Source organism: Tachypleus tridentatus, chromosome 13 (assembly GCF_004210375.1).
Source record: "Tachypleus tridentatus isolate NWPU-2018 chromosome 13, ASM421037v1, whole genome shotgun sequence".
NCBI lineage: Eukaryota > Metazoa > Arthropoda > Merostomata > Xiphosura > Limulidae > Tachypleus > Tachypleus tridentatus.
The window spans coordinates 126,496,293-126,517,224 of NC_134837.1; the positions used below are offsets into that span (position 1 = coordinate 126,496,293).

Consider the following 20,932-nt stretch of genomic DNA (forward strand, 5'->3'; position numbering starts at 1 on the left):
AAAGGAATATAATATAATATAATATAATATAATATAATATAATATAATATAATATAATATAATATAATATAATATAATATAATATAATATAATATAATATAATAATGTAATGTAATGTAATGTAATGTAATGTAATGTAATGTAATGTAATGTAATGTAATGTAATGTAATGTAATGTAATGTAATGTAATATTTGACATAAATAAATCTTCGAACATAGAAGACGGAAACAATGGTACAACTTGCGATGTGAGAAACTCAAAATGTATCGCAGTAGTATAGGTATCTGTATTAGAAGTGTAGGGTCGATTCAGTGACGAATCCCCGTCTGTAGATCATAATTAATTTAGATAATACATTAATTTCAGTAAAAAATAATGTTTATCAGTAACTATTGATTAATATTGAAATAGAATTTTCAAATTGTTAGTAATTTGCTTTCATTTCCATCAATATGATTGAGATGCGGGTTTAGATTTAACACGCAATTTTGCAATCAGTTTAAAACGTCTTTTAAAACATTCCTGTTTAGTTTGTTTTAGCATAAAGATGCAAAATGGCTACCTGTGCTGCATCTACCGATTATATAATATAATATATATATATTGTGATAAATTCGTAGCGTAAAACATAATTTCTCAATAACTAGGTATTAAGGTATCAATTTTTCTCTTCTAATGTATTTATTCAGCGATCGATGAACGTTTAGTTTAAGCATCAAAGATATTGAGGTTGTTTGTGACTGTCAAATAAAAGCTTAACTCCAATACGATACTAATGTCTCTGTAAGATGAATATTGCTTTTTGAAGACGAGATGTTTGTTTCATACACCAGAAAGTCTGCAGGTGCTGTGTATGAATCGAACATTATAGCTTTTCATTTTCCCTTAGATTTCTTTTTTTTTATCGTTTCTTCATTTTCTAGGAGATGTCTGTTTTTGGTGCGAACGAGAAATTAAGAAATATGGTTTGTTTTTTTTAATTTTAAACATTTCATTGCTCTTAAACATTATTTTTTCTTAAGTTAAAAGGTATGTTTGTTTGTTTGTCTATTTTTGAAATCCACGCAAAATTACACGAGGGCTATCTGCGCTATCCGTCCTTAATTTAGCAGTGTAAGACTAGAGGGAAGGCAGCTAGTCATCACCACCCACCGTCAACTCTTGGGCTACTCTTTTACCAACGAATAGTTGGATTGACCGTAACATTATAACACCCCCACGGCTGAAAGGGGCAAGCATGTTTAGCGCGACGGGGATGCAAACCCGCGACTTTTAGATTACGAGTCGCACGCCTTAACATGCTTGGCCATGCCGGGCCCAGCAAACTCTCTATTTTAAACGATATATACCTTTAAGCTTTACTCTAAGACACCAGAACTTTGAACCTGTAAAATAAAAACAATCTTAGGAGGGCCCAGCATGGTCAGGTGGTTAAGGCACTCGACTCGTAATCTGAGGGTCGCGAGTTCGAAACCCCGTTGCACCAAACATGCTCGCTCTTTCAGCCGTGGGGGCGTTATAATGTGTCGGTCAATCCCACTTTTCGTAGATAAAAGAACTGTCCAAAAGTTGGCGGTGGGTGGTGATGACTGGCTACCTTCCCTCTAGTCTTACGCTTCTAAATTAGGGACGGCAAGCGCAGATAGTCCTCATGGAACTTTGCGCGAAATTCAAAACAAACAAAGAAACTATTTTGAGATCTGTGTGTAAAAGTTATTGCTGTTCTTTCAAACATGAGGACGGAAAATTGTAAGGAAAACAAAAGTTATTTTTGTCTGATATTAATACATTTCGGGTTTAAACATATAAATAACACATCTCAATTATCAGCAAAGTCAAGAACACGCTTCGGGCCTAAGTTTTAATATATTATGTAAGAATTTAATTCGCTACTTGTAACTTTCAATGCACTGACTATCTAAGAGCATGTTTTGTTTTTATTACTCCAAGTAGATATGGTGGTAACATGGTTACTCCAAACAAATTAAGAAAGAAGAAGACGCGCCGTAAAAATAACCAGGCAACGAACAGAGATTCTCACGTCGCGTGAAATACACGAGGAAACCTGAAATTGACAGCTCAAAATGCGCAGCGTATTACAAGTCTGTCCATTTAATTGCGCAGTAACATAGGTTGTGAAAGAAAAGGAAATACACAGTTGACTATGCAATACTCGTTAGTTGATGTGGCATTTTCAACTCCACTGGCATCTTATGCAACTTGTGTATCAAGCGATCTAGTAATGAACTCGAAAGATTTGATATATCCGTTTCTAGCTTTGAACAGCTGGCTAGAAGGCGGAAAAAGAACCAACAGCGCCTAAAGTCTAAATGACCATCCTGAACCGAATATTGGGTTTCAATCTTACTTTTATTACATGCTCTCTACCGAAAGTGTGGCGTGTTGTGTTCGTCGGCATTTCGAGAAATTGAACATTGACCCTTCTGACCACTGGATCCTGGCTTGGCCTGGTGGATTTGCGTGATAGACTCGCAATCTGAGTGGATCGAAATAGAATCCCATCGCCGAACATGCTCGCCCTTTCAACCGAACGGTTGTTGTAGTATAATGATCAATCCTATCATTCGGTTAGAGTAACTCAACAGCTGGTAATTGGTGATGTTTATCAGTTTCCTTCTTTCTATTCTATTAGTTCTAAATTGGGGACAGTTAGTGCAGACAGATTTTTAAATTCATCAAACAAACTAACTGTTGGAGTATTCAAGTATTAAAGTACTTCCTTTTATCCTCCTAACCTATCAGCTCTGCCTGTCGGTTTCTGGACATTAAATACGTTTGTTAGGATTAAGTTTGAGGTTTTAATACGAGGGGAAAAATAAATAAAATCCCACTCCTTTGATAGTAAAACAACAACAACAACAAATAACAAGTTAACGAATCCCTTTAGTACTTACAGACCAGGTTATGGATTAAGGCTACCAGTGGGTTACATAAACTTTGTAATACACGTATAAGCTGGATTGTATTCGTCAGAAATGAAAACAAGTTTATGTGTTAGATTTTTTATTAATATTGATTCTTCTCAACTAATAACAGTGATCTATGTAATGTATCGTTTGTGTTTGTTGTATGTTTCTAAACTTAAAACGTAATAAAATAACACATAAAGGTTGTTTTACGATGACCAATGTTTTACAAACGTCATTCGAAAACATTGACTTTGTCACATCACTCAAGTTTTATGTTACACGATTACCTTCGTTGTGACAGATCAAGACTGAGTGACCTGTGACCATTGACCTTGCTCATGGTCAGTCGTTTACCACGGTTGGTCATTGACTTTGTATTAGTGATATAGTTGTTGCAGATGCTACTGGATGTAAATAGCTTTCTTCATCCTGACTTTATACAGTCCAGCACAGAACTGACCATTTATCAAACTACAGACATTTAAAACTATACCCGTATTGTCTTTACCTAGTGAGGGTCGCGAGTTCGAGTACCCATTATACTAAATATGCTCTCCCTTTCAGTCGTGGGGGTGTTATATGTGACGGTCAGTCTCACTATTCATTGGTAAAAGAATAACCAAAGAGTTTACGATGAGTGGTGATGACTAGTTGCCTTCTCTTTAGTCTTACACTGCTAAGTTAGGAACGGCTAGGGCAGATAGACTTCGTGTAGCTTTGGGAGAAATTAAAAACAAACACTTTTTAATTTGTGCAACACTATTCCGTAATATACAATACTGTGCTACAGCATTAAGTCTGGAAAATAATTTAATGTGGCTAATTCTTTCTTGTCATTACAGAATGCAAATTTTAATAGTATAGCAATGCTTCACTGATTAACAGTTGAGTGAGTCAGGGTGAGAATACCTATCATTCATTAGACTTCCCTTACACTTGTACCAAGTGTGTCATAACAGTTCTGCTTGAATAAACATACTGATCAAATTTAGGCTCTGAAATAACTGTCATGGTAAGCCCATGCAGTGTTTTAATTATATAGAAAGTTAGCATATGGTACAGGTATATGTTAGAATAAATGAATTTGATAGCACTCCAGAAACAAACATTGATAAAAACAGTGTTTAACACTATATATATTTAGTTTTGTTGTCATGTCACAGCCTAAGAAGTGTAGAGAATTGTCAGTAGAACAGAATGTTCACATAACAATTTTACGCGATGTTGGTTGGACTCTCCGACAAATTGGTGCCGACTTGAAATGCTCCCCAAATACTGTCAAGTAGACCCTGGATCGTGACACCGAGACACGTAAGTTGGAAAATAGGAAAGAAGGAGCCAGAACACCTAAACCCAGTGATACTGATGTTAAGTATCTTTATTTATGTAGCCTTCCGGACAGAAGGACGACTGTCACTGACCTTGAACCAAGTGACAGATACTGATCCGTCATGGTATACCAAATGGTTTGTGTATTATTTATAAAGGATTCTTCTACCAAGAAGATAATGACCCTAAACACTAATCCAGCTTATGCAGAAATTACTTAGCTAATAAAAAAGCTATTGGAGTCATTCAACCCAATTGAACAGATCTGGGATTTGATAGATCAAAAACCTGACAAATTAAAAGTTACTTCCAAATAAACTTTATGGAGCGTACTAAAGACATTTGGATTAAAATTCCATATATCACTTTGATTAAATATGTTAAAACAATGCCTGAAAGTCAGTCTATAGTTATTAAAACAAAAGGGGGCACACAAAATAGTAACTGTTTGCTGAACTCAAGAACTTCCACTGAGTTTCTGTTGTACTAAATATGAAGATTAATACAATGTTGATGTATCGTCTGTGATTTACCTTCCATTGTTCTTTGAATGTAGTCTAAAATCTAATTTTCGACTTTGTTCTAACACTTTTGTACAGTTCTGTAATAAAAAAATAAACCAATTTGAAATAAAAAATTATAAACATTTTACCACTGTATGCAACTGTTTTAAGATTTTTCACCCTGGGATGAACATGGTTTCCAAGTGGTTAACGAATATTCCAAGTGCGAATAATGGGATATGACCTTTGCAAGGTACCATCTTGTAACAACCGAACACGAACCATGGACCATCAGAACCAAAGTTTCGACCTCTTATTAAAAGTGCTGTCGAACACGTTTCGTACTTTCAGCAGTGGACGGATTATAAAAGTATGAAGTACTACGGTTATTCTGTCAATAGTAGCTGTGTAGGCGGTGGTTTATGCTGATTGGCTGTAATGTCTCTGGCCAGTAGTTGAAAATCGTGGATAGTTATACTTAACCCCTGGAGTTCTCTGAGTTGGCCATCTATTTAGTATAAGTTTAATCCTATTCCGCATGAAGTGCAAAAATCCGGAGTTAGAATTCCTGCGTTGGAGAAAATGCACGTAGTAACATTGTGTAGCTTTGCTACATCAAGCTATCCTGCAATGTTGGTACGATTTACTAAAACCTGATATGGGCAGAGTATAAACAGCTTTGTTTTTGACAAGAAACAATCATTATTCCAAATGTTTTTCTTATTGTCAACAAGCAGCCTAACCACACAGTATATGAGGGAAATAGTAGTGTTGCCGGTAACGTATTGACGTTCACTATTCTTTTAATTACAGATGAATTTAATCCTTCCTTTACCTTTTGGAGTTCTAACTATAATCTGCTATATAATCCGTGTACTCGTGAGATAGCTACAATTAATGCAGTCAGTCCTTCCTTTGATTAAACTACCAAACGGTCATACGTAATTAATACAGGTTTCATTGCCTCATAATCGGATAAATAAAAATGTTTCGTTAAATTTCCTCAATGCGTTTTCTACCTGTGGTTCCTTCTTCTTTGCCACCCCTCCCTCTAGCAGCACAGCGGAATGTCTGCAAACTTACAACGCTAGAAACCAGGTTTCGATACCCGTGGTGGGCAGAGTATAGATAGCCCATTGAGTAACTTTGGGCTTAACAAACAAACTCTTTCATCGTTTAATATTACTGATTGACGTTCATATATCATTAATACTGAATTCCATTTTCTTTTTGTGCCCAGTATGGCCACGTGATTAAGACACTTGACTCGTAATCTGAGGGTCGCGGGTGCGAAACCCCGTCACACCAAACTTTCTCGCCCTTTCAGCCGTTGGGGCGTTATAATGTGACGGTCAATCCCACTATTCGTTGGTAAAAGAGTAGCCCAAGAGTCTGCGGTGGGTGGTGATGACTAGCTGCCTTCCCTCTAGTCTTACACTGCTAAATCGGCTAGCGCAGATAGCCCACGAGTAGCTTTGTGTGTGTATGTTTTCTTATAGCCAAACCACATCGGGCTATCTGCTGATCCCACCGAGGGGAATCGAACCCCTGATTTTAGCGTTGTAAATCCGTAGACTTACCGCTGTATTAGCGGGGGCGCGTGTAGCTTTGCCCGAAATTCAAAACAAAAAAACAAGTTTCCGTTGTGTTTGTTTTTTTAAAATTTCGCCCAAAGCTACATGAGGGTTATCTGTGTTAGCCGTCCCTACTTAATCAGTGTAACACTAGAGGAAAGGCAGCTAGCTAGTCATCACCATCCACCGCCAACTCTTGAACTACTCGTTTACCAACGAATAGTGGGATTGACCGTCACTTATAACCCCTATGTCTGAAAGGACTAGCATGTTTAGTTTGACGGGGATTCGAGCCCTCGAGCCTCAGATTACGAGTCGAGCGCCCTAACCACGTGGCCATGCTGGGCCTCCAATGTAATTATACAGGTCGTATGAGATGAAAGGAGATTAAGATGAATTTAGCTTTCCATTAACCAGTTCATTATTAAGTCATTAGTTAATAAAACCAAGAAAACCGAGGAGAATGGTGCTGCTGAGGAGACCCTGCCTTGTAAAATCATTAAGCGATCCTAATATGTAGACTAATAACTAAAGTGTGACGGTTAATCACAGATATTATTTCTTTTTTTTCTGGTTCTGGTTCTTTACGCTTTCCAAAATGGCTTACATCCTGAATGAATCCAAGTCTGTAGCGTTCGATATTAATTATTTGAAATCTAAGTGTCATCTATATGCTACTAAGTCTCAAAAAGCCAAATGCGTTCACATAGTTTTGTTTTTTCGTAAATGTGATAAGTCATTTTAACACCCCTCACTGGGGAGATCTGTTAGAGAAAAGTTAAATTTTGCTTTCAATGAATTTTATCGTGCCCCCCACAAAAAAAAATGTTTTTTTTCGAACAGTTTGATGACTAATTAACATAATGACATCTGCAGAAAATTGAAGTTACTTTAAATAAATTTTAACTCTTTCTTAAACCTTTAGTTTAATCCATTAGATAATGTGACAGGAAAAGGTTATAGAAGAGTTCGCGCCAATTTATTTGTGACGTTTGTTTATTTGTTTGTTTGTTTTTGAATTTCGCGCAAAGCTACTCGTGGGCTATCTGCGCTAGCCGTCTCTAATTTAGCAGTATAACACTAGAGGGAAGGCAGTTAGTCATCACCACCTACCGCAGACTCTTAGGCTACTCTTTTATCAACGAATAGTGGGATTCATCGTCACGTTATAACTCTCTCACGGCTGAAAGAGCGAGAATGTTTTGGTGCGACGAGGATTCGAACCCATGACCCTCGGATTACGAATCAAACGCCTTAACCCACTTGGTTTGTGACGTTATTGTAAGAATGTATGTACCAGAAAAACAACCAGTGAATTACGTTCGTTGATGATTTTGTTTCGACAGTGCTACGGTCTTTCCTCAACAAATATGTGAAAATAGACAGAGATTGTTCTGTTTCAGATATTAGAAAGTTTAGAATCACAGAGGAGAAAAACGAATGTTTGTTTTCTATAAACAAAAATATTTCTAAGTATTGATTTAATAATAAGATTGTACGGATTTGGTTTGTTTTGAATTTCGCGCATAGCTACTTGAGGGCTATCTGTGCTAGCCGTCCCTAATTTAGGAGTGTAAGACTAGAGGGAAGGCAGCTACTCATCACCACCCACCGCCAACGTTTGGGCTACTCTTTTACCAACGAATAATGGAATTGATCGTAACAATAACGCCCCACGGCTGAAAGGGCGAGCATGTTTGATGCGACCGGGATTCGAACTCGCGATCCTCGGATTACGAGTCGAACGCCTTAACACGCTTGGCCATGCCGGGCCCGAGATCGTACACAATTAAAAAAATATACAAAACAAACCTCATACAAAATATGTTATTATTGGCGTTTGTAAATCTATCGGGAATTGAAGTAAAGGGTAGAGATAATTGTCATTAAATCTTCGGTTTTTAAAATTAATTTCAGAGAGAATTCCATGTAGTTTCTTGTGTGGGTTAACCTAACTTTTTATTGGGGGCAAGCGCGAGTTATCTTTATGTTGTTCGGAATTTTTTTAGCAAGTTTTAGTGAAATTACACATGGTTAATCCTTGCCAAAATTTGAAAAAAAAAAAAACTTATCGAAAGAAACAACCATTATTTTGTTTCCCAAGTGTTGCCAAAAGTTGCATCTGGATATAGCCGTCCCTCATTTTGAATCGACAAAGTATGGGAAAGGCAATTCACTTGCAACACTCGCTGATAACTCTTGGGGCTACTTTTGCTTGAAAACGAATCGTGGGATTTTGTTTTCGTTAGCAGTAAAGGGACACGAACCATAAATCATCTTATTCGCAATCAGGGTACGATAATCGCCAGGCTACACACTCGGCCTTCTAGCGTGGAATTTTAGACCTTCTGAAATAGTTTGAGTTTTTTTACTTGGTGCTTATGTAACTCAAGGAAACCCAATATCGCTGGGTTAACATGATCAGGTTTCAGTACTAAGAGATACAGAGGTCATGCACTGTTAAAATGTATTACTGCGCGAAAACAAGTCTAAAACACTCACAAAAAGTAGTTTCACAAGCAAATTATAAAAACTACAAGATATTTATTGAGGTGAAATGAGTATGGAAAGCAAAAAGTTGTTTTATAATTACTCTATGTGATTTATAATATATATGTGTGTGTTTAAACATATAATAATAATAATAGATAAAACTATATTCATATTTATATATATGAGAAACAGTTCATTCAAGCTGTACATTAAAACGAACTACTTTCAGAATGTAGTTACATTACCTAAAGTCCTCCCGTGAGGATAGCGGTAGTGTTTACGGCCTCACAACGTCAAAATTTTGGCTTTGCTTTACAACGAACAAACCTTGTCTAAAGCCATCGGGGTTCGTAACTAGAGTTCATAGCTATACAATAAGTAAATGCCTTCTTTCCATTTAACAAGAAGTAGATGATAGCCATTCATTACAGTGTTCCGTGTTGTCCGTCTGTGAGTTCCAAATAGTTTTTGCTGTTTATTGAAAAAACAACTAAGAGTAGAAACTAACTGGAATGTTGGTTTCACATTACAAAGCCTGGTAATTTCCGAATCTGTGGATCGTGGATTTGTTGTTTGTTTGTTTGTTTATTTTGACTTTCTCGCAAAATTACTCGAAGGCTATATGAGCTAGCCGTCTCTAGAGGGAAGGCAGCTATTAGTCACCACCCATCGCCAACTCTTGGGCCACTCAAACCAACGAATAGTGGAATTGATCGTTACATTATAACGCCCCCACGGACGGAGGGACGAGCACGTTTGGTGTGAAGGGAATTCGAACCCGCAACACTTAGATTGTGACTCAAGCGCCATAACCACCTGGCCTTGCCGGTCCTGGATCGTGAGTGCGTCGAAACCCATCAGTGACCACGATTGTCCTTTCAGCGGTGGGGACGTTATAATGTTACAAGCTATCACACGATCGTTAGAGTAGCCCAACATTAGAAGACTTTTACGTTAAATAACTGCCTTCTCTCTATTTTATTACTTCCAGATTACAGACAGTTAGCCCAAATAGCTTTCAATTATCTCTGGGCGAATTTCAACAAAAGAAAGTTCATACAGCAAACAAGTTATTTATGTTTTAAACTTTTTTTCTTTTAGTTCGACAAATTACATGACTTCGGTCTGTATTAATGTGTTATCTAACTAAGTGTGTTGTTAGTACTAGCCGTTCATCTCAGAGAAAAACACTTTCTGTCATATGTTTCATTAGTTTAATTGTGACGCAAATTTTGTTCTAGAATCTAGAATAAAAAAAAATGAAACATCAAGTGTGTTTATAATAAATAAGGCGGCATCCGACAAATACCTTCCATACATGAATTGTTTGTTTTGTTTTCTGTTGTTGTTTTTTATGGCTCTACCAGTGGCTCAGTGATATATCTGAAGGCTTATGGCCCTAAATGAAAAACGGGTTTAAATACCGGGTGAACACAACACAGATAATCTTTTGTGTAGCTTTGTCGTACATTATAGCTTTTGAGACTTTTATGTCCCTTGTACTTTCGTCTTCCAATCTCTGATTATTATTCTTTATTTAGATGTTTTCACTTTTCCCGCTTTAGGTCACCGTATTCTTTTATATTTTTAATTCAAAGTGAATTAATAATACAATAGTTGATAATCTGTAAAGTAAAACGTGTCACTGAGAAAGAAAACAAACTTTTTTACGCAAAGATTTAGAATTCCAGTCTTCTTCCATTAGTCTCCGAGCAGTAAACGGTTCATTATACTTGCTTGTTCCTGTTGTGTGTTTTTTTAGGCTTAGCTGATAAGGCTTCTTGTTTTTCCGCCTTCTTGAACACCAAGGCAGAATGAACAAAATGTTTCGATTGTAACAAGTTTTATGAGACACTGATCGATAATTTCTAAATCTTTAGGGTTCCTACTTCTCACTATCACTATTCCGACTCAAAACAAAATCAGCAAAGACCTAGTTTACTTAGAATATATTTATCGATAAACCTAGTTCTTCTTTAGTTGTTTTTTATATTGGTTGTTTTATAAAAAACCTCTAAAATGTCGTTAGGTTTTTCTTTACTGTTCTTAGTCTGTTAGTCGTTATCCAGTTAATAATATATTTCCTAACCTACGTGATAGCTTTACAAGTCCCTTTTCTATGACATTTTATGAATCAATTACAAATTAATCATACATACGATTGAGCTTCCTTTCTACCAGGACAGAGGGCGCTACTTGTAACTATGCAATGTAAAGATTCTCGCCATTTATTATTCGCTTGTTTGTTTTAACACGAAAACTACACAATATACTACCTGTATTTTATCCACCGCTGGTATTTAAACCTGATTTTCAACGTATAAGCCCTCAGACTTATATTTGAGCCACCACGGACTATTATTCTTCATTGTTCTCTGTTAAAAGGGGTCAGAACCTCTTTTAATTTACTATCAGTTCTAATTACATTTAGTTGTAAAGGGAACATAAAAATTCCTATTAATTAAGAGTCTAATTTATGATGGTTTGCGAGAATATTCTAGAAAGCTGTTATAATATCGATAAGAAAACTGTAATTATAGCGTGTGAGCCGTCCATCTTGAATACTTTTCTAATACTTTCGGTGTACGTATAGTTCAATAATTACGATGAAACTACGTTAAGACGATAATTATGTTATTTTTAGTAAACAAATGAATGTTTGTTATTTGATACTTTCTCTAAGTTTGTCTTATAAGTTTACACTAAATTCTTCGAAAAGTATCAACTTGCTTGATGAACGTAAAAAAATAACTAAATCCAGTTTTAATTAAGTGATGTTTAGTTATGATACTAATTTCTAAAGCGGTAAAACACTTGGTATTATTAGTCCAAAAGCTAGTTTATATACCACAAGGTTCAAGAAAAGCGGTTGTTTATTTTTGATTTGCTAGCCAAAGAAAGTCCAGCAGCAACATCAACCATCCCATACCGAATACCATGGGCTTAAACCTTGGACCTCCCGATTAGCATTTCAGCACGCTACCCGAGTGCAGCCTAGTAGTTGTGTGTGTATATATATATATATATATAAATGAATTAAACAATCCCAAACAAACAACGAAATTGAATGCTATAAATTAAAAAGATATTTCAATGAGCAAAGCAGTAGGTGTGGAAAAATTAACACAGTTATGCAAGGGTTAAAATTATAAGAAAGGACCACGTTACAAACAGTAAATACAAACCCTTGATAAACGATATATATATACTCTAATATATATGTATTATAAGTTTTCTAAAGGTTAGCAGTGAACAATTCATTTTTACCCTTTAATTTCCCAAAGTTCTCTTTCCTAGAAATATAAAAGTTTGTACTCGTTTTATTTTATTTCATTCTTTCTTCTAGCTCCGCCCAAAATCACTCCATTCGATCTACCAGAACGTGTCAAAGAAGGTTCGACAATAGTCCTCACCTGCTCCGTCATTTATGGCGACCAGCCTTTTGTCATGAAGTGGCTAAAAAATAACCGCCCTCTGCCGGCAGATCAAGGAGTTACAGTACAGAAACACGAGAGGTTTACGATTTTAGCCTTGAATAATGTTAAACCCGAACATGGCGGGAATTACACTTGTGTTATCTCCAATTATGGAGGGACAGCTGATCACAGTGCTATGTTACGTGTCGACAGTAAGTGTTACAACCAGTAACTGTTTACAAAAGGTAATTAGGGTGTTAGTAGTAATATTACGTGCCAGAGACTTCAGGATCAAGTTTTAAAACATTTAGAGTTACACGAATAAAAGTACACTTCACTTCAAAGATTAGGGTGGGTGATTTTTTATTGTTTATTTTTAGTTTTCAATATTGTGTGTAAACGATGGATGTTAACTATAGCCTAATATGGCCCATGTTAGAATTGGATGAGCACTTTAACAAATACATTAATGTCATTTTGGTGTCAGTTTAAAATAAGCCTACGGATAGAAGTACCACGTTCAAATATAAAGTTTTCTTAACATGAAAATAAACCTATGTAATGAAGTACCACGTTTAAATATAAGGTTTTTGTAATGTAAAAATAAACCTACGGACTGAAGTACCACATTCAAGTTTAAGGTTTTTGTAATGTAAAAATAAACCTACGGACTGAAGTACCACATTCAAGTTTAAGGTTTTTGTAATGTAAAAATAAGTCTACGGAATGAAGTACCACATTCAAGTTTAAGGTTTTTGTAATGTAAAAATAAACCTACAGACTGAAGTATCACGTTCAAATACAAGATTTCATTAACCCACAAACCTGAAGATGACCTAGGAAGGTCCAAACGTTGTTCTCTGCTTATCAGTAAAAGTGTTAATACCCATGCCAACTGTTCTGAGATATATTAATCCACAAACTGTCCACCTTTTTTAACGATATACTCGTTAGGTGTAATCATTGGTTAAACTGGTATTTTGAAAGAGTTGGCCTTTTGTGGCCCAACTGTATCCTATGTTACACCAATCAGAAAAGCAGGAACGTTATTGTCATAAATCCTCTAGAGGCAGAACGTCGTTCCGGACCAGTTTAACTCCTAACCTGGATGGAATTAAAACATCAAATATTGTGGTTGAATAATTAGCTTTGTAATTCCATATTTACAAAACAAAGTGTCGAAAACTTGTGGGTTATGAAAATATTTTATTTTAAGGGTATTATTCCAGCTTGGAATTATCTTTATATCTATACTAAGCCACGTTCTACTTGTACAGTGTCACGTTATGTCTATATGAAGTCATGGTATATTAATCATGACACCTTATACTTACACATAATCATATTATATTTATACCAAAAACTTTATACTAAGTTATGACTGTACAAACCCATTTTATATATATATACAGTCACGTCATACCAATGCAAAGGCGTTTTAGATCCATACAAAGTAACGTTATATGTGTACCAAATCACATTACACCAATACAAAGTCACGTTATATGACACAAAGTTACGTTATGTGTATACCAAATCACGTATTCCCAATAAAAAGTCACGTTATATGTGTACCAAATTACATTACACCAACAAAAAGTCACGTTATATGTATTTCAAATTACATTACACCAACAAAAAGTCACGTTATATGTATTTCAAATCACATTACACCAACACAAAGTCACGTTATGTGTATACCAAATCACATTACACCAACACAAAGTCACGTTATGTGTATACCAAATCACATTACACCAACACAAAGTCACGTTATGTGTATACCAAATCACATTACACCAACACAAAGTCACGTTATGTGTATACCAAATCACATTACACCAACACAAAGTCACGTTATATGTGTACCAAATCATATTACACCAGCACAAAGTCACGTTATGTGTATACCAAATCACCTTACACCAATTCAAGGTCACGTTATATGTGTACTAAATCGCAATTCACCATCACAAAGTAACGTTATATGTACCAAATCACATTACACCAACACAGAGTCACGTTATATGTATATCAAATCACATTACACCAAGACTAAGTCACGTTATGTCACTATGAACATCATGTAACATACTCAAAATAAGACTGGGCCTACACTGTCGTTGCTTATCACGTATACTACGTCCATTACTATGAACATCATGTAACATACTCAAAATAAGACTGGGCCTACACTGTCGTTGCTTATCACGTATACTACGTCCATTACTATGAACATCATGTAACATACTCAAAATAAGACTGGGCCTACACTGTCGTTGCTTATCACGTATACTACGTCCATTACTATGAACATCATGTAACATACTCAAAATAAGACTGGGCCTACACTGTCGTTACTTATCACGTATACTATGCCCATCTTGCCCTGTCCTGACCACCTGCATTGTGTGTATGATCTTTTCTGGTGTTGGAAGGAACGTGGATGGTGTACGGTAGCTGTAGACGCCTGGACACCATCAACCTATTAATAGGTTATTCAATCGTCTATGCCCCTAAGACAAAATTAACTGACCAATTGACGCCGTGTTATATAGATTTTCGTGGCGAATATATTTTTGATGCTAATCTCCAATAACAAAAGAGTATTTCTTGGTACACGACTTCACCTGAGTGACACAATAAATCCCAGGGTCGATTTTTTCAGAAGTGGTGCTGAAAAAAAAAATTCACGAAGATAAACTGGAGACAGATAAACAGCCATAGAGTATGACAGCTTTTCTTCGTCAGTTCTCAGTTTTCTGAGACGCGCTCGATTTGTATGAATCTTTATCACTTTCTGTGCCCTTCCTCGTTTCTGTTGGTCAATGTTGACCGGAAGGAATCGCTAATCCGTGAGTAATCTCCGATGTAAGAAACTTCTTAGTCTTCTGATGTAACTGAGACCACGAGTATAACACTGCATATGGATATATGTTCATAGAAGAACGCTTCACAAACCTCGCCACCCAAGTCTTCATCTCTAATATTTCAAGACGTTGAAACTTGTCACCAACTGTCGTCTCCATTAAGCAGAACATTCGGGCTCTCTGATAGACCATTCTAAACCAGATCTTATCGTTCCTGATAAATCCGCCATATCTTTAAGCGATTACAGGCCGTACTCAGAATAGATATACTATTGAGGTCTTTCTATCCAGCTTACCTGCCACATGTCTTGATTATTTACAGCATAGCTATAGAAGATAAACAAGAAAAACAGTGTGGATTTCTAATATCTAAACTAATATCATTCTTTATTTGTATTCTAAACAGCGCCACCGCGGTGAAGATGGAACCAGTAAACACGTCAGTTGTTCTGGGAGCCATGGTTACCATTGACTGTTCAGCAGACGGTCCGCCACAACCAATTATTACATGGAAGAAAGCTTCAGGTATTCTCCACTTTCACTCAAATACCAAAACAGTGCAAGTTCTACGGAAAATATCACTTAATTATACCTAGTATTAATGATGGTTAAACTGCATTGATTAGTATTAAACTTAATAACATGTGTAAATAATAATTAGTTGGTGATATAAACTTGCGGCAAATTCAAGTAATCATTATGAGGTAGTGTAATTATATAAGTTCTTTACAACAAATGTTTAGGAGATAGCCACAGAGTTAATCTTTCATTTATTTTTTAACGACTTATATCTTTCACGTAGCATAATCTTAAACAATGGGTTAAATTTACGGTTTGATAGTCGAAACGTCACAAAGTTCTAGAATGAAATATGCGTAACAACGTGATAATAACCACATTAGACTGTAGATATGTTTTTTTTTTTACTATTTTCTTAGTTTACCCATTAGGATTTTGAAATAACAGATGTGTTAAAATAGTGTGCCAGACACGTAATTTACGTACCACGGAGAAGACATCAATTTTTTTTTGCAACAAGTAAAAAGATACATTTTAAGCTTGAAATGGACAAGTTCAGAGGGTGTGGGGAAAATTATCAAAAGTTTAACGTGACTTTTGTCACAATTATCAGGCTTAACGGGTTAAATTGACAGACGACCAGAAGGCCTATCATAGGCGACAGTTTGAAACATCACATGGTTTCTCTTAAGTATAATATTTGTTTCAAAATACGTATATTTATGTGATATTTTAAATACACAAAGATGCAAATGTGATATCCGTGAGGCAGAAAGTTTATCAACACAGGTGTCGTACTTTGGACCTAACCATATCAGTTGTCTGTTTGGTTTTAAAATTCGTACAAAGCTACACGAGGGCTATCTGCGCTAGCCGTCCCAAATTTAGCGGTGTAAGATTAGAGGGAAGGTAGCGAGTCATCACCACCAACCCAACTCTTGGACAACTCTTTTACCAACGAATAGTGGGATTGACTGTAACATTATAACTCACACAACGCTGAAAGAGCGAACATGTTTGGTGTGACGGAGATTCGAACTGATATCAGTTGATTTTTGTGAAATGTTTTTTTTTTTTTGTTCTTTGGTTATTTGTTGTTTTCGTCACCATTTACTCCTTGCTTCGTCCCTTTTCATGGAAATATATTACCTACTTCATTCTTATTCAAAACATGGGATAACACAAGGAGAAGCAAAGCACGACATTCAGATAAAAGGATATTTTTATTGATTGGACGTGGAATAAATCTTTCAACTAGTTATTATCCGGGTATTCTTCATCAATACTGAGTTCTCTGAATCCCGTTAGAAGTGCTGGCACTTCCAGCTTATGTTACGTTTAAACTGCATGTTCCATTATTTCATACTTTTAATTGACGTGTTAATTCAGGCCCGGCATGGCCAGGTGGTTAAGGCATTCGACTCGTCATCCAAGGGTCGCAGGTTCGAATCTCCCTCACACCAAACATGCTCACCCTTTCAGCCATGGGGGCGTTATAATGGGACGATAAATCCCATTATTTGTTGGTAAAAGAGTAACCCAAGAGTTGGCAGTAGGTGGTGATTACTTGCTGCCTTTCCTCTAGTCTTACACTGCAAACTTAGGGACGGCTAGCGCAGATAGCCCTCGTGTAGCTTTGCGCGAAATTAAAATACAAACAAACTCTTTTATTCAAATAAACCTTAACTATAAAGTCGACCGTCAACTATTTCTCTGCACCCAGAGGCTTATAATTTCCATGTTACTCGGGCAATACTAATGTTGTTCTAGAATAGAACGTTTAAAGCACTGTATATATATATATATATGTTTCCCGCTACAGGAGATAGACTTACAAAATCTTGACTTATGCTTGTTACTTATTAATATTTTGCTTTCAGAAATCGTTCGTGTGATTTTGATCAGTAACTGTTCAATATTTATTCTGTGATTTGTTTTATCGCCAGGCAAAAAACTTACCTTAAACGAACGATCATATTTTCCCCCAATCTCACGACCTACTAGCGTGTTACGACGTTCCCATGACAACGAGAGAGTTACATTTACAACCTGCTCTAAACCAACGGCTCAACTTGTAACTTTGACGACTTCTGAATATGTTACCTAGATGGTTGATGGTTTAAATTTTCATATACCTTTTCTGAACTATTGATATTATCACGTGTGTATTATTCTGGCGAACTTTAATTAAAAGGAAAACCTGAAACAATCATGTATATAAATCCATGATATTACTAATGTTAGCCTTGACCTAACACATTCCATACTGTTTAATGACATCATGTAAATTTTAAAATGAAACATTTCATTGATTCTAAACAAGACAAAAGTAATAAAAACAGAAACAAAACGGAAAATACAGTTTATTCTTTACTTTTAAAATAAACCCTTTCACTGATCTTATCAATTATCCATTGAACTTGGAGACAACAGTTTCTAATTGATAGGAGAGAAAGCACTACATTGCAGCGCCTATGAAAAAATAAGGACAAAAGTTCGGTTAGTTTTTTTTTTATGTTCACGTAATGTGCAAACATTAAAATGAGTGGCTCGAATCCTCAAATTGTTTTATATTACCAAAAGACTTCAAAATATGAAAACAAATCCATTGTACCAGACTTTAAAGTACAGGATTTCATTTATGTTTTTATAATTATACTAAATATAAAAGTTTGAACACATCCATTTATGTGTTAGGATTAACAAATCAAAACAGTTTAAGCTCCTATAAAGAGTGTAACAATAATGTGAAACAGTGAAGATAATATAGAATGTTTTAGAAACAGTTTAAGCCCCTGTAAAAGTATCTTTTCTGCAGTAACGATAATATGAAGAAGTAAAGATGATACAGAATGTTTTTGAAACGGTTTCAACCCCTGTATAAGTGTTTTTCCGTCCCTAACAGCAATGTAAAGCAGTGAAGATAGCTTATTTGTTGTGTTTTTTTAATATCGCGCAAAGCCACTCGAGGGCTATCTGCGCTAACCGTCCGTAATTTAACAGTGTAAGATAAGAGAGATAGTAGCTAGTCATCGCCAACTCTTAGACTGCTCTTTTACCAACGAATAATGGGATTGACCGTCACTTTATAAAGCCCCCACGGCTGAAAGGGCGAGCATGTTTAGTGTGACAGGGATTCGAACCCGCGACTCCCGGATTACAAGTCAAGTGCCTTAACCTCCTGTCCATGCTGAATCGTTTCCATTATGACACTTCTGTATATATTGAATAGATTCATGTGTATGTATGTATACAACAATTTAACCGTGGAAGGAACCGTGGTAACTCTAATACTTAAGAATGTGTTTGGCTAGTTTATCCTTGGTTATCTTCACCGTTTAGTTAGTTTACCCTGGTTGTCTTCACCGTTTGACTAGTTTACCATCTTCAATGTTTGGCTAGTTTATCCTTGGTTATCTTCACCGTTTAGTTAGTTTACCATCTTCAATGTTTGGCTAGTTTACCCATGGTTATATTCACTGTTTTTGATCTACTTGTTTTTATTTACCTTACGCATTGTTATGTGACTTTTTAAATTATTAAAATAAAGAACTAACCGACAACGAGAAATATAACTTAATTATGACTTCTGTGTTTCACTTTTAAAAATTACAATTTTTTCACGAGTGATTACAATTTAATCTGCCGAGCGACAATTAGCGTAACTGGGAAATTACTAAAGCATTACTAAACGTGGTCATTAAAATACTAGCTTAGTGCAAAATAGCTTTATTACGTTATCATTTTTAATCGAATTCGGAATTCTCACGATATAGGGTGAGGTTCAAATAGAAGCAAATAATATTCCTGAGAGTGTTGTCTATAAACAGAGCGTGTAATGTTGTTTGTATTTTTTTCAGGAAGTTCTCCAAAAACTTTGTTCCAGTTTATAATAGTCATCATTACGTTATATTTAGCAACGGATCCCTAATGATTAGAGACGCCACCAGGGGAACCGGAGGTTTTTACCTTTGTCAAGCCAGCAATAACGTCGGCGCAGATCTAAGCAAACTTATCTCTTTGAATATTCATGGTAATATAATTGGATTAAATAGTCAATGTTTTTAAATCATTGTGTCAGAAAAAGGTGAAGAAAAGAGAAGAAATAGGAAAAAATCCCACTTAGATGAACTAAAATAACGCTAGTCTTCCAGCAACGAGTGCAAAATCAGTTTAACCCTACTTTGCTAAGCCTATTTTATATTCGCTGTAGTGAAATGCTTCATCTTGACGTCGCATTCTTACGTGTAATTATCAGAAACATTTTTGTTCATTAAGTGGAAGTATTTATTTCAGAATATGGGTGTGTGTTAAATTAATTTATATCGTATATTTAGAATACAACTGAATAAACTAATGTTTATTTTTCTGAATTATCCAAAATTAGGGTTAAAGCTGTCAATAAGATGAACTACGCTGCATTAGAAATGAGCATAGGTTTACAACACACACTTTATCTTGGTTAGTCTTGGGAACTAGTCTAAACTTGTTTGAATGTAGTATCAGTTAGTGGAGGTGGTAAAAAAGAATCTTATTTCTCCCAAAGACAAAAATAGCAAAATAAGAAATGTTAACATTTTACATTAATGGAAAAACTAACTAGGATAATAACGAACTACAAAAATGTAGATCAGTTTTTAACCATGACGTCAACTGCCCTTCAGTTCTCAATAGTGACAGCGAGAGACTTGTGCTGTCATACATGTTTGGAATGTTCACTTTAAGGTCGTCCACTTGGGATTCTTTGATAATGTAACCTTAAAGAAAAGCTGTCAGTCGCTGCTAAACTTGAAACGTTATAAAACCATTTCATATCTCTCTTACGATTTAAAAATAATTTGTTTGTGTGCTACATAGATGATTTATACAAGATTTTAAAGAGATAGCGAACTGGCCATTACTGGGTTTAAGTTTATTGTCCTGCTTTAATTGCCCTTTTGTTCAAGTGTTACGTTGGACATATATATATTTGAAAAATGGTGCTCACCGAAATTATATATTGAGACTTCACATCTAGTTTGTCAGGTTACAGAATTAGCTTTAGTTTTGATTAATGATACAATATTGACTGATAAACGATATATCAACATTTAGGTTGAAACGTTTAGAATTCTTTTTTTTTCTTGTATTCCAGAAAAGGAGTAAAATAAACAATAAAAAATGTGTGTCTGTTGAGAAATGGCATTTAATCTTTCTACCTTTGTTTAACATCGGTAAATTATGGAGCTGACAGTTCTGTCCTTTGAGTAATTAAATTTGTAAGGATATGATTCGCGATGTGAATAACCACTCAAAA

The 20,932-nt window shown here is 35.6% G+C and overlaps 2 protein-coding genes across 6 annotated transcripts in view; both read left to right on the forward strand.

Annotated features, from left to right (window-relative positions):
* LOC143238019 (cell adhesion molecule Dscam1-like) overlaps nt 1-20,932 on the forward strand; it is a 257,713-nt gene that overhangs the window by 50,632 nt on the left and 186,149 nt on the right. For all 3 annotated transcript variants that reach the window (XM_076477896.1, XM_076477898.1, XM_076477897.1), the window contains exon 9: nt 12,178-12,459. In XM_076477896.1, coding sequence (XP_076334011.1) covers nt 12,178-12,459 — 282 coding nt within the window. The remainder of the gene's footprint in view (nt 1-12,177; nt 12,460-20,932) is intronic.
* LOC143238020 (cell adhesion molecule Dscam1-like) overlaps nt 19,503-20,932 on the forward strand; it is a 30,813-nt gene continuing 29,383 nt past the window's right edge. For 2 of the 3 annotated variants that reach the window (XM_076477899.1, XM_076477901.1), the window contains exon 1: nt 19,513-19,669. In XM_076477899.1, coding sequence (XP_076334014.1) covers nt 19,567-19,669 — 103 coding nt within the window. In that variant the 5' untranslated portion in view covers nt 19,513-19,566. Of the gene's footprint in view, nt 19,670-20,932 lie in introns of all 3 variants that reach the window. The other variant, XM_076477900.1, reaches the window with a different exon arrangement.